The 12464-nt window shown below is 43.2% G+C and overlaps 1 protein-coding gene across 4 annotated transcripts in view; it reads left to right on the top strand.

Moving 5' to 3' along the window:
- Positions 1-12464, top strand: part of usp54b (ubiquitin specific peptidase 54b) — a 64751-nt gene that overhangs the window by 27028 nt on the left and 25259 nt on the right. For all 4 annotated transcript variants that reach the window (XR_005204529.1, XM_037753969.1, XM_037753971.1 and 1 more), the window contains 4 exons: positions 4757-4891; positions 6749-6862; positions 6993-7075; positions 9454-9559. Coding sequence is in view for 3 of the 4 variants with exons in the window: in XM_037753969.1 (XP_037609897.1) it covers positions 4757-4891; positions 6749-6862; positions 6993-7075; positions 9454-9559 (438 nt within the window). In the remaining variant the exon portion in view is untranslated. The remainder of the gene's footprint in view (positions 1-4756; positions 4892-6748; positions 6863-6992; positions 7076-9453; positions 9560-12464) is intronic.

The following is a 12464-nucleotide window of genomic DNA, read 5'->3' as shown; positions in this document are numbered from 1 at the left end:
TTTAATGGCGTGTTAAATTTTTCAAACATCCATTTTTGAGGAACCTAAAGAGATAAATGATGATTATGGGGTTCTTTTATTTTGGAGGGGATTGTGTGTGTCGGTTTATCTGCAGCAGATAAAGACACCCGCCCTCGTAGTAAACACAAGTTCAGAGGCTGCCTGTGGCTATCCCTCTAGAAATCACTGCAACACTTTATCTCTCTCAACAGCAAAGCACAGACGCAGATACCTGAACACACACACACACACACACATGCGAGGAATAGGACGAGAGAAGAGGAAAACAGAGAGAGCAGGAAGTGGGAGAGAAGAAAAGGGAAAGATGAATGAATGTGGGAGTCGGTGTAGATTGCTCCTGTCTTCACACTTGGACCAGTGCATGCACACCTCCCTCTCTTACTCACTCTGCCTCATCCCTCCCTTCTCTCCTCCCCTCCCTCCCTCTCTCTGTAGGGTATATTCCCCCTCCATTCTCCTTGGCGCATTGCTGCAGTCAGCACAGCCACCATATCACACACACACACACACACACACCCTATTGCTCACACAGTCCCTCTTTCCTCTTCTCTCTTTCTCTGTTTCTCTTTCTCCCTCCCTCCCTCCCTCCCTCACACACACACTCCCTGTCAGTACGACTGCATTACCTTTCCCATTGCCAACACTCAGCTTGCACACTCTCAGCCCATTGTTTTATAACATTTTCTCCCCGTCCGCTCACAGCCATCTTGCTTCCAAAAATGTCAAATATGGGGTCTGAAATTTTGGAAATGACCAAAGACATAAAGAGGGGAAATAAAACTAGGAAGCAACTCCAGAGGCCTGTACTATGAAGCAGGATTTGGGGTTAGCCAGGTAACTTCGCCATGAATCGCCATGGAAACTTATGCTGAACACTAGGGCTGGGACGTTTTACCTATCTTCCGATTCGATACTGTCACGATACCGATTCAATATGTATTTAAATTTAACAAGTATTGCGATTCTGTCCTGTGTTTGTTTGACCCATCCATCACCCCTCCCACTCGTGGACTTTCTCGCTTGTTATACTCGTTATTGTACCACGTAACTTTCAGTAGCGGTCGCTCGATATACTACGTCACTTGCTCTGCGCATTGCTTGTTGTAATACGTCACTTGCTCTGACTGAATGTAAAAACATCAACATTCAATGTACAGTATCTGTGGTTTGCAGAAACGTACAATGCCAACATTTTTTTCCTGGCGACTAGGTTGAGTTTAGGCTCCTAAAACACTTTAAGTTAGGGAAAGATGGTGGTTTTGGTTAAGTGCATTATGCCTTAAAGGGGAACTCCACCAATTTTACAACATGAAAGTCTGTTCACAGGTTTAGGGGAGTACTACTGCATACGTGAATAAGTAAGGGATAATGTACAGCAAGCCAGTCATTGATGTGAAATAAACCCCGACAGGGCAATGAGGCAGAAGGGGTTTATTTCACAACAATGACCTGCTAGCTGTACATTATACCGCTTATTACACGGCTACTTACTTAAGAAATCAATTATTTGACACACAACGATCCGCCAACATAAGAACTGTGTCCATAGCAACGTAAAACGTAGTGATTGACCAATCAGAATCGAGTATTCAACAAAGCCGTGTAATAATGTTGTATAAAGCCTCTTCTGGCTCCAGAGGGAGCTGCGAGAAATCTGATCAACTGCCTGATAAATTAAGTTTGAAAACGAAAAAAAAATCTGGATGTGTGGAGAAAGAAGTGATCTTAACCAGACCTCTGTTCATATCTTCTTGAGGCAGGTCGAGGTTACATTAACCGCTACTAGCATAACACACGCAAATATCAGACTGAACTGTCTGCGGTTGAATTGCATTGTGGGGAATGTAGGCGCCAGGGGTTGACAAGGAGGAAGAATGTGGGTTCTGCAGCATCAATTTTAATGCTTTTTTACTTTTTTTTTCAAACTTGTCATAATGTCATAAAGAGTAGCGGCTTGTGGTCGGCTTGAATTCACGTCGGTTGCTATTAATTAAAAGTTGAAATGTTTTAATGGTGGAAAAAGTTTTACAACATCCATATATATTCCTCACATCACTCCTGCAGCTGCTTCTCTCACCCAAATGTTCATGTTTTCACTGAAACATGTCAAAATGCACCGTTTCCTTCATTGCTTGTTCAGTGAGCTGCTTCCATTGCTTGCTTGTGAGCGACAAAAATAAATGTCTTTTCATACTGTATGTTTATCACACATTAATTCAGGCAATAGATCCATTAATCAATATGTGATTAAAAGACTACAAACTAGTAATTCTTGCTCATATCAAAGATGTATTTACATTTGAAGCGTTGTGCTTGATGGAACCAGTGTGGATACAAACAGATGGCACATCTGTGCTGCTGATGAACTGTGTTAGAATATCTTTCTGTCTCTTCTGTCAGTCTTCAGGACTCAGAGCACCTGCTGCTTTTCAGTCCAGCCATCTAATCAGTGATTGAATTACCGCTGGGACAGAAAACCAGCAGAGCACCAACCACTGCTCCGACACGTCACGCTGACTCGTGTTTATTTCTGTTTTGGTGTGGGTCAAAAATAGTCGCTTGGTTTTTGGCTTTTTCAAGCTGAGAATTTTTTTAACCAACAAAAAAATTAGGTCATTTTTATCCATTGGCAATCTGGAGAAAGTTATCCATGCTTCTATCTGTCCCTCTTCAGACGTCTGCAGCTCCCTTAAGTCCAGACTCGGTTACTCTCACTGGCTCTGCTTGAACTGAACGCTACTTTTTGTACTCATGTTTACCGCATTTATAGCACAGATTAATATATATCACCCCACATGAGCCACAGAGTAATTTCCAACTACTAGTACGACTAAAACTACTATTACTACTTCTATTAATGCAACTACTGCCACTATTTATGACAAAAGTGATACCTAGAAAGTACTCAGAGAGCACATACCTCATACCAAGGTAACACAACAATCTAAATGTGTCATTTAAATAACAGGTCAAACTCAGTGGGCAACTCCGTGTCTGAAAAGTGAAGCCAATGTGGAAGGGCCTTGAACTTGCATTCTTTCTAGTAGCCAGCAGGGGGCGACTCCTCTGGTTGCAAAAAGAAGTCTGGTTGTACATAGCTCCACCCTCTTGTGTCACTTCTGGTTGCAAAAAGCCAAAATGGTGACGGCCAAAATGTTGAACTCAAGGCTTCAGAACAGCAGTCCACAAACCAATGGGCGACGTAATGTTGTTTTGGAGAAAATCTAAATCCTGTGCAGGGATATTAGGCCTTCGTATAAGGATGAATTGTGCAGAATTACATATAGCTTGCAGTAAATATTTGCACCTCTCAAACAAATTTAGTTCTAATTGCACAATGCTTTTAAGGCAAAAAGGCTTCAAGTCATCATCTAAATATATAATGTACCTAATTTGATGACAATTGTATAAAATCTGTAATTTTGAAAATGTTGCTTCTACTGCTCACATTTTAGGACAGTGATTCCCAACCGGAAGGTAGGAACCTCTCCAGTGGATCAAAAACTGAAATCGGACGGGTTGAAAGATAATTAAAGGAACAGTGTGTAACATTTTGGGGGACCTATCAGCAAAAATGGAATATGATATTCATAACTATGTTTTCATTAGTGTATAATCACCTGAAACTAAGAATCGTTGTGTTTTTTTTGGGGGGATCGAAATGCAACAAAGGTCCCTAGTCGGACTAGAGCCAGGGACGTTGCTGTTTATGGTTTGTTGGCGTCTTAAACCACAGGGGAACCACATAATCGTTTTTTTGTTGATAGTTTTACCTCTTCAGACACAATCTGAGAAATTTAGAGGTGAAAACTCAAAGCTTCTCACACCTGTGTCGAAGGTTATCCAGTAGACATTGTTTTATTTTAATGAACCCACAAGCCAATAACGTTGGGAACCAGTTTTGGAGATATGAGCTGAAATGTGAAATGCTTTATAAATAAGCACATGGTGGATTTATTCACTCCAACAAGCAATTAGTGCGGATTAATGATAAACCAAATTTCAGACACGTGTGTCATGTAGTTTTTGAGATATCCTGTTTACTAATAGGAGAAACAAATAGGACCAAAATCCTAATCTCCTTGTCAGGGTAATTATAATAACGCTCGCTCCTACACATACAAATGAAGCAGCAGTATTAGGGGCACGCTGAATTGCTGTATCGCTCTCTCAATCGTCTGGACCTGCATGGTTGCAAACCGTGTAAAACAGCTGACTGATCCTCCTCTTCAAGCTCTGAACGCTGCCCTCAAAACACACTTCAGTGGCCTAGCTTTCTCGCCGAGCCCCCCTGCAACAGTTTGATTTGGTTTCTATTTTACTGCTACAAAGCACTCTGAGAGCTGTTTTTTGTCTGAGAAAAGTGCACTACAAATGCCATCTATTATTGATACGGTCTGATATCGAGGCCAGCTGTGCTGTGATGCTCGGCCGTGGCGTTTGTTTCAGTCCGGTCTGGGTTTGTTGTGCAGCACTTTGGTTCCTGACAAGTTGACAACTAGTTCCACCGGTTCTGTTTTATGGGTCAGCTGACAGAACACGGTGCCGACTTACAGCAGAAATGTTTTTAGAGAGATTTGTTTCAGTCTGAGAGAAGAAAATACACAAACACATAAATATATACATGTGGGCATGGACTCCAACAGCGTCTTTCAGGAAAAGCATTTATGGCAGAGTGTTTATTTGTAGCAGTGAAATAAAGAATTAATACCTTTCTGTATGTGTGTGTTTGCAGAGTATCTTTGCTCAGTTCCAGTTCAGCAGCGAGCGTGTGCTGCCATCAGATGCACTGCGGAGCGCTCTGGCCAAGACTTTCCAAGACGAACAACGCTTCCAGCTGGGTATCATGGACGACGCTGCCGAGTGCTTCGTGAGTCTGAGACACCACATGGCCACACACACGCACACACATGGGAGAGGTGAGGGGTTGCCTAAAGGCTTATCTGAGTGAGTGTCCTATCTTCACTGCAGTCAGAAATCTGCAGGGGATATCTAGTACAGCAGCCTCAAAGAAACAGGATTTTTGCCAAGCGTATAATGCTCAACTTTTGTGTTTTGACTCAGTGTGTTTGTGAGGCTGCAATCTGTGTTTGTTGGTTTATTAAACTGTATAGAGAGGCCAAGTCCCTCCCCTTCCGGTGGAGGGACTTCCCTCATGGGACCTTATTTCAGAAAAAACATGTACAGTAGTCAACGGCGAGAGATTAATATTTTTTTGATCCCGTTTGAATTGCACCATGAATCACACATATGTTTATCAATTTAAAAGATTATTTTGCAAGTCAAGAAAGTCGCAGTTTGTTGTAGGTTTTCATAGCTAGTGCTAGTTAACTTTGCTGTGTTCCACACACAAATGAAACGTTATCTTATCTGGTGTGTTTTATCCAGCGACTCCTGGTCTTTTTATCAGCCGGGAGGAGAAAAAACAAGCGAGACCCGTTGTTGGTGTGAGTCCATCCCAGTACGAAACACACAGGCATCGTAGCTTCAGAGAGAGACGTCACTTACGCGACTTTTGGATGTGTAGGCTTTCTAATTACGTATTTTCTTATACTTAAATAGTTTGACAACAAACTGCGACTTTCTTCAAACATCATGTGTGATTTATGGCGCAATTCAAATAGGATGAAAAAAAAATATTTGTCTCTCGCCGTTGACTACCGTTCATATTTTTTCCTAAATAAGGTAATTTTTACTTTAATTTTGTGTTGATTTTGGCGGTCCCTGTGGACAAAACCGGTAGTGTTTCTGAGAACCAGAGTCCCTTTAGAAAACATCTAATTTTACTGCAGCAGCAGGGTTTGACAGTCTGCCCCGCGCAGCTATGGTTCTGGTTCGCCCGTGCCTACCTTCCCTCCAGTGGTCCCAGCAATACGGCCTGGGCCTCCAGCAGCGTGGTGTCCCCGGCGGGGACAGTTTGAAGGCGAAGCCGGATCTGTCCGTGGCTGGCTGGTCGCTGCCGGAGGCCCCGCTGGAGTCTGAGCTGATTGAGTTTCTGGTGAACCTGCATGATTTCATCTGATTTCGCATGGAAAGGGACCCGGTGACGAGCATTGACAATATGTAGAAATAGCCAAACTTCTCGCTGATGGTCTTGTTTACTTATGTAGGTCATTTAGAGGCATCAGTATTGAATTGAGACGGTTTCATAACCAGTTAAAAGTTCCTAACAGTAACTTTAACCACACAATTACAATGACCTGTGCAACAGACTTAACTATATAAAAAATTACGTCATGCTCTTTTATCATATGGCAGGTGTGTCTTGTTTTGGAATAAACCTTATCATTAATTGAAGGAGGGAAAATCAAGAAGATAAAAAGTCATTAGTCACAGTTTTATTACTGTAACGTCTTCACACCCCCTCATCGTCTTCCTCTCTCCAGCCCTTCCTGTTGCTTTCTCTCCACCACTTTCTCTGCCTCTTTCTTTCTGACTTAAAGACCTCCACTGTGTGTGTGTGGGTGTGTGTGTTTTATGTGTGTGCATGGTCGGCGCTGTCTGATCGATTGGTAGTAAATGTGTTCAGTCAGGGAATCCGTCGGCTTCTTATGAAATATAGATGCTGCTCCCACGGTCAGATTAACAGGAGCACCAACAGAGAGGAACGATCAAACACACACACACACACACACACACACACACTGTACATATGTATACAATATAAACAAGCACATATGCCAACTAACCACACACACATTAAATTGACATCCATTTTGTGTCTCAGGAGAACCTCCTGATGCGTATCCACTTCCACATCAGCGCGGAGAGTCGAGAGGACATCTGCACAGCCAAACACTGCATACCACACCAGAAGTTTGCCATGACTCTGTTCGAACAGGTAGGACGTTGTTCTCTCACTTTTAAAGAGCCGTTACATGGTTCACTTTTGGGGGCTTTAAATAAAGAAAAAGGCATTTTAAAGAACACAATGTCCGGCGATGAATCTGAGGATGTATTTGTGTTTGCAGTGTGTGTGTAACAGCTGTGGCGCCACATCGGACCCCTTGCCCTTCATTCAGATGGTTCATTACATCTCCACTACATCCCTCTGGTAAGACCAGACACACGCCTACACATACACACACACACACACACACACACACACTGCAGTAAATCTGGCAGCAAGCTGAGGCTGGGTGGCAGTAAAGGAAGGTACAGCGTGTTCTCTTCTTCCCTGCACGGGTCCCTGCTGAACACTGAACTGTGAGCACACAGACATTATGCACACACACACATACGTGTACGTTCATGCATATGCAAGAGCAGGTGAGCTTGCGCATAATGTCGCATGTTCAGGTAGATGTCAGCGCAGGTAAATGCACACACAGGATATCCTCAGAGCCGTTGCACAAAAAACTTGCGCACGCTCCGAGTCAATGAAATAAGGAAGAGGGGAAGTAATCAATCAGCTGTTTGATTCAGTAGACCCAGGGGGCGACATAAATCTATAAGTGGAACAGTGGGTCGGAGAGGCTGCGAACGGGAGGGGAAATAAGAGGATATATCGCTCCATATCCCTTTTGGAAATGGAACACGGCGGAGGAAATAGAGGGATGAATGAGGGGGGCAAAAGTACAAATAAACACTGTGTGTCGAGGTAGTCGTGGGGCACAGCGGTGCCACAGCTCTGTGTTTGTGCCTGTTAGCACTGCCGAGCTATTTTTACCCTTAGTGGAGCCTGTTGTTTACAGTCGCCAAATATGCAAAAGTCAACATGAGTAATAATATAATCAGAGGGCAACCAAAAAGACAAACACGATTCTGGTTCAAGCACAATTCAAACAGAAGTAAACAGAAGATGGTGTGGTTTTTTTTCTCGGCGTTCTTGGCCTCGCATCTTCCTGGGCATCTGAAGAGGAGAGGCCGAGCGAGGAGGGATTGAAATGGAGTGAGAGTATAGAAGAGGTTGAGTTAATTTCCGGCTAATGGAAGGGGTGAGGAGAGGGGGGGAGGAAGAGAGAGATTTGGATGGTTTTTAAAAATTCTTAAAGGAATACTTCACCAGAAGAAAAAACAATGCTGATTCATTCTTTGCACACATAATCCCATACATGGCACCGAGTCCGTTTGGTATTCACAGATGATAATAACGTACATATGAGTTTGTCCTTCAGAGGACAATCGTACTTATAAGGGATAAATAAAGCTCAGTATTAAAGTGTTGTTGATTTAAAGCTGCAGTGGGTAGAAATGGAGCAAATATGATTAAAAAAAGTTATTTTTATCGGTCACTATATCCTGACAGTAGTGCATGAGACAGGTAATCTGAAAATAATCATGTGCCTCTGTGTCCTCCGGTGCTCCTAACGGCATCTGCAAGATTTCACAGGCTGGAGGAAAACAACCAATCAGAGCCGAGCTGGAGTCTGCTGTCTCTGAGCAGCTGTCAATCACTCGCGAACTCCGATCAAACGGTCAAACTAGGCAGCGCTGATCAAATATGAATCAATATTCTGTTACGTTAATGCCTATTTCTCGCCTCAAATGTTTTCAGAAACATCTTGTAGTTTACTGTTTAGCTATGAAATGAGAAAGTTTGTGACCCGGCAGCCATGTTGAGATCTGCTGAGGAAATGCTAAGCACCGCCCACCAGCCAGAGCACAGCCAATAGAAATGCTATCTCTCTGAAATGACCTGTGATTGGCCAAAGTCTCCCTTCACGGGCCTGAAAACAGAGCCATGAGGAGGTGCAGAAGTCTAGTTTTCTCTCAACACTTGAACCACAATATGCTGAAGGTTATAATGGGATTTTTGCCCAATAATGCCAAAAACATTCTGCCTACTGCCGCTTTAAGCCTTGCTGAAGGAGATTGCCTCTAATATACAGCTTTGTTCCACAAGTAAAGTCTTTTTTCATCAAATTATGCTACTTATATTCTCCTTTAATAACAATAATAATGTTTCTCTACTGTTATTGCTCCCTGTGGGGAAATTGTCTTTTAGCACGACCACTTTAGGAAGGTCAAAGATCGTAATCCGTCACACAGGATTCAGAATCTTTTTCACAGCCTTAATGATTGTATAATCTAGATTTCCTTTTCTTTTTCCTTCATTTTATTTTCTTTATTAAAGCAGATGAGGAAAAAGCCCGCGGGACTGACTCAGAGTCGGTGTGTGTGAATGGTTGCCTAAGCACTACACAAGGCCAGATAAACAACACACTGCAGAATTAATAGATTTTCGACAGATTTTCAGCCACAAATACCAGAGGAAATGAAACAATTGCCTGCAAATTGCTGTACAGTACCACGAAACAGACACGCTTAACAAGTTTAAAGAATGGAAACAATGTTTCTGGCGGCCACAACTCACATTCAGGCTTCACAATAGATGTTTTCTTCTGTTCTCAAAAGCTTTCATCCTGGGAAGCATACACATTCACGTGCGTGCATCATTTTGTTGTTTTGTGTGTGTGTCCAATGCTGCAGTAACCAGGCGGTGAGGATGCTGGAGTGCAGAGACAAACCCACGCCGGACATGTTTGGAGAACTGCTCCGCAACGCCAGCAACATGGGAGACCTGCGCAACTGCCCTGTGAGAGCACACACACACACAACACACATAACATATGGACACACACTTCAATGTGCACACAGCACTCAGCAACTTGATACTGTTGAAGGTTCTCTATACGATATCCAGAGCATTTATATAGCATCAAACAACTATTTGCTCTGTAAAGTGGCTGTCGCCATGTTGAGAGCCGTGCGGAGGCAACAGAAATGCTCCCAATCTCGCATTTAGCGTCTTTAACTTCAGAACTTCAGAAACAAGAGTGTGCAAAACATAAACTGTGCTTTAAATATTAATTTTTGTCCCCTTTCCATGTTAATTTTCTTTCTTTTAATGTAATCCAAAATCAGCATTTTCTTTTTTCTGATATCAAAAGAAAGGGGAAAAAAGACCTCAACAATGATGCGAAAAGCAGGGTGAAAATCAGCGTTTAAAAATATAATTCGCAGCGTAACCACTTTGGCTGTTTCATAATTTCTTGCTTGTTTTCCCCCCCTTCCTTCTTGGTGGGTCTATGTTACATAATCAGCATCTCATTTGCATTTTCTTCCCATTTCTCTCTTCACTTTCTATCACCGGAAGCATTTTCCGACTTCTCTTCATCGACCTCTTTTACAGTAAAACATAATGATCGTCGTCGTCTTGCGGAAGGAAACAAAAGAACATTTGGTTGTGCAGGAAACAATCATTTTAAAATACTCAGTCTAAAAAAATTTGAGTATTTTTAGATGAAAAGTAGTAAAAAAAAGCCTCAAATATATAGTCTGCTGTGTTGAAGAGAGATTACAGTGAGATAGAGAGTATGATGCCTTTGTTCTGCAGGGTTGTGTGTTGTGCTGCCACATGGGAAAGTACTGCTGCTGAATAGATCCAGCTCGGCCCCGCTCTCGGCCAACGAGTCCGCACAAAGAGCCTCCTCAGCTTCCCCCTCTCGTCACACCGCCGCTGCAGCTACACTAACCCAACACACACCGTTAGCTTAGCCACGGCCCAAACGCTGACGTTGTGTGCGCAGTCCTGCGGGAGTCACACGAACCTGCCTCTGTTTATCTTCCATCACTCGCAGCGCTGATCTTTTGTTAATACCACGTCGGGCTTTGCTCAAACAAAGTGATGGTATTTGGATGGGAGCGAGGCTGCTGGGAGATACTGTAGGTGCCAGACTGGAGATAGGAGAGCGTGTTTGCTTGGTGCCAAAGAGTTGACAGAGGAAACTGAAGCCGAGTTCTGGATACACCATTTTTGGTTATTTAAAACGAGCTAAATTTAATTAATCGAATATATAGATGCTGCAGTTTTCAGATCTTTTACCACCTTCAAAGTAGCAATTTCAAAAATGGTGTACATCATCTGAAAGCTGGGAACCTGAAGATTAATTTGAGATGCAGCTCAGCACTGATTGTAACCATGTTTTACCACTCAAGAATTGATAAAAAAATTATCAATAATCCCTCCAAAATACTACATTAAGACACCAAGACCTTGATGAACACCATAGAAAAAGCCATGCTGTGATTTGGTATCATTCAATTTTGACAGTTGGAGATTTCCGCAAGAATTGCATTTTTCAGCGATTGGACGGCGAGGACTTCTGTTGTGTAAACTGCTCAGAAACCCCCTTATTATCAATCTACCTAGGGAAGCCATCCATCCTCTGAATGCTCTAGGTCTCTAGTTTGTGACTGTAAAGTTTCATGAAATTTAAAAAATAAAAAGTGCCGGTTCTGCGTACAGATGCGTACCGGCCCACTTTGAGCAGGTTAGCCAAATCTATTTGGAAGAGAAAACAAACCAAAACTGCATATCAGGTGACTTTCGTTTTCTTTCCTCCAAATAAATTGGTTTAGAGAATCTGGCTAAACTGTTGGCTTGCTTACAGACTGTCTCATCAACTGACTGCCCCATCAGACTTTGATGTAGCCATGTTGCAGCTTTCCCAAATCCCAGCAATAACTGTGGGAGTACAAAGTTAACATGACTGATGGACAAAACTACAAAAACAACCGTGATTATCCTTTGAAGGAACTCAGTAACTTTCCACCTCAGTATAGATGTGTGGTGCTTTTGCTTTTCACCAATCCCACATCTGCCTCCTCAGCGGTCACCGCATTAATAAAAGTGAGATTGTCTCTTTATTTCAGTGCTGTATTGAGTCGTGAGGAAGCAAAAACATTTCCCTAAAGTTGTTTCATTTTTGCTGTGAAGAATCAGCCGCGATCAGCATTCTGCAAACCTCCAGTATCCTTTGACCAGCAGCACTATTATATAACTCACTCTCTCCTGGAAAGGTCTGCATAGCCACAGCAACAAAGACGAGAGAAATAAAAGAAAATCTTTGCATATAACATTCAGAGATGAGACTGCACCGATCAATGTTGCATTATGAAGCAGAGCGAATCTGTTTGTACGATCATTTGATGAATGATGTTGTCAGCGGCTGTTCCCGGCGGTGAGGCAGCACAGAGCGCTAACTGAGGCCGTGTGTCCCCGTCGATGCGTCTTGAGCTAACAGATCGCCTCTGTGTCTCGGTGCTGTGCTGTTTGGCTGCTGCTCCCCGGCTTGTGTTTGTGTCCCTCTCTGAGAATTTAGAAGCACACCCTGGCAAAGTACCTTCCTGCCATCTCTGGTGCCAGCGCAAGACAGCACGCCGCCCACAAAGGGAGAGCTCTCTGTGTGTGTGTGTGTTTGTGCATATGTGTGTGTGTGTGTGCGAGTGTTGTATTTGGCAAAGTGTCTGGTTGCCGGGGTGTTCTCAGGCTGTTTCCGAGCCCGCTCTGCCAGCGCTGCGTGCATGCTCGTGTGTGCGCATGTGTGTGTGTGTGTGCGCACCGGCTCTGCGGTGGGTCATGACTCAAAGGAAGGATTCAGAACACACGGTTCTGAACTCAACAGAAGGCTCAAGAGACAAATACAACTCAGCACAGC

This window comes from Sebastes umbrosus, chromosome 20 (assembly GCF_015220745.1).
Source record: "Sebastes umbrosus isolate fSebUmb1 chromosome 20, fSebUmb1.pri, whole genome shotgun sequence".
Taxonomy (NCBI): Eukaryota; Metazoa; Chordata; class Actinopteri; order Perciformes; family Sebastidae; genus Sebastes; species Sebastes umbrosus.
The sequence above is the reverse complement of the archived record's forward strand: the minus strand, read 5'-3'. Positions and strand labels throughout refer to the sequence as shown.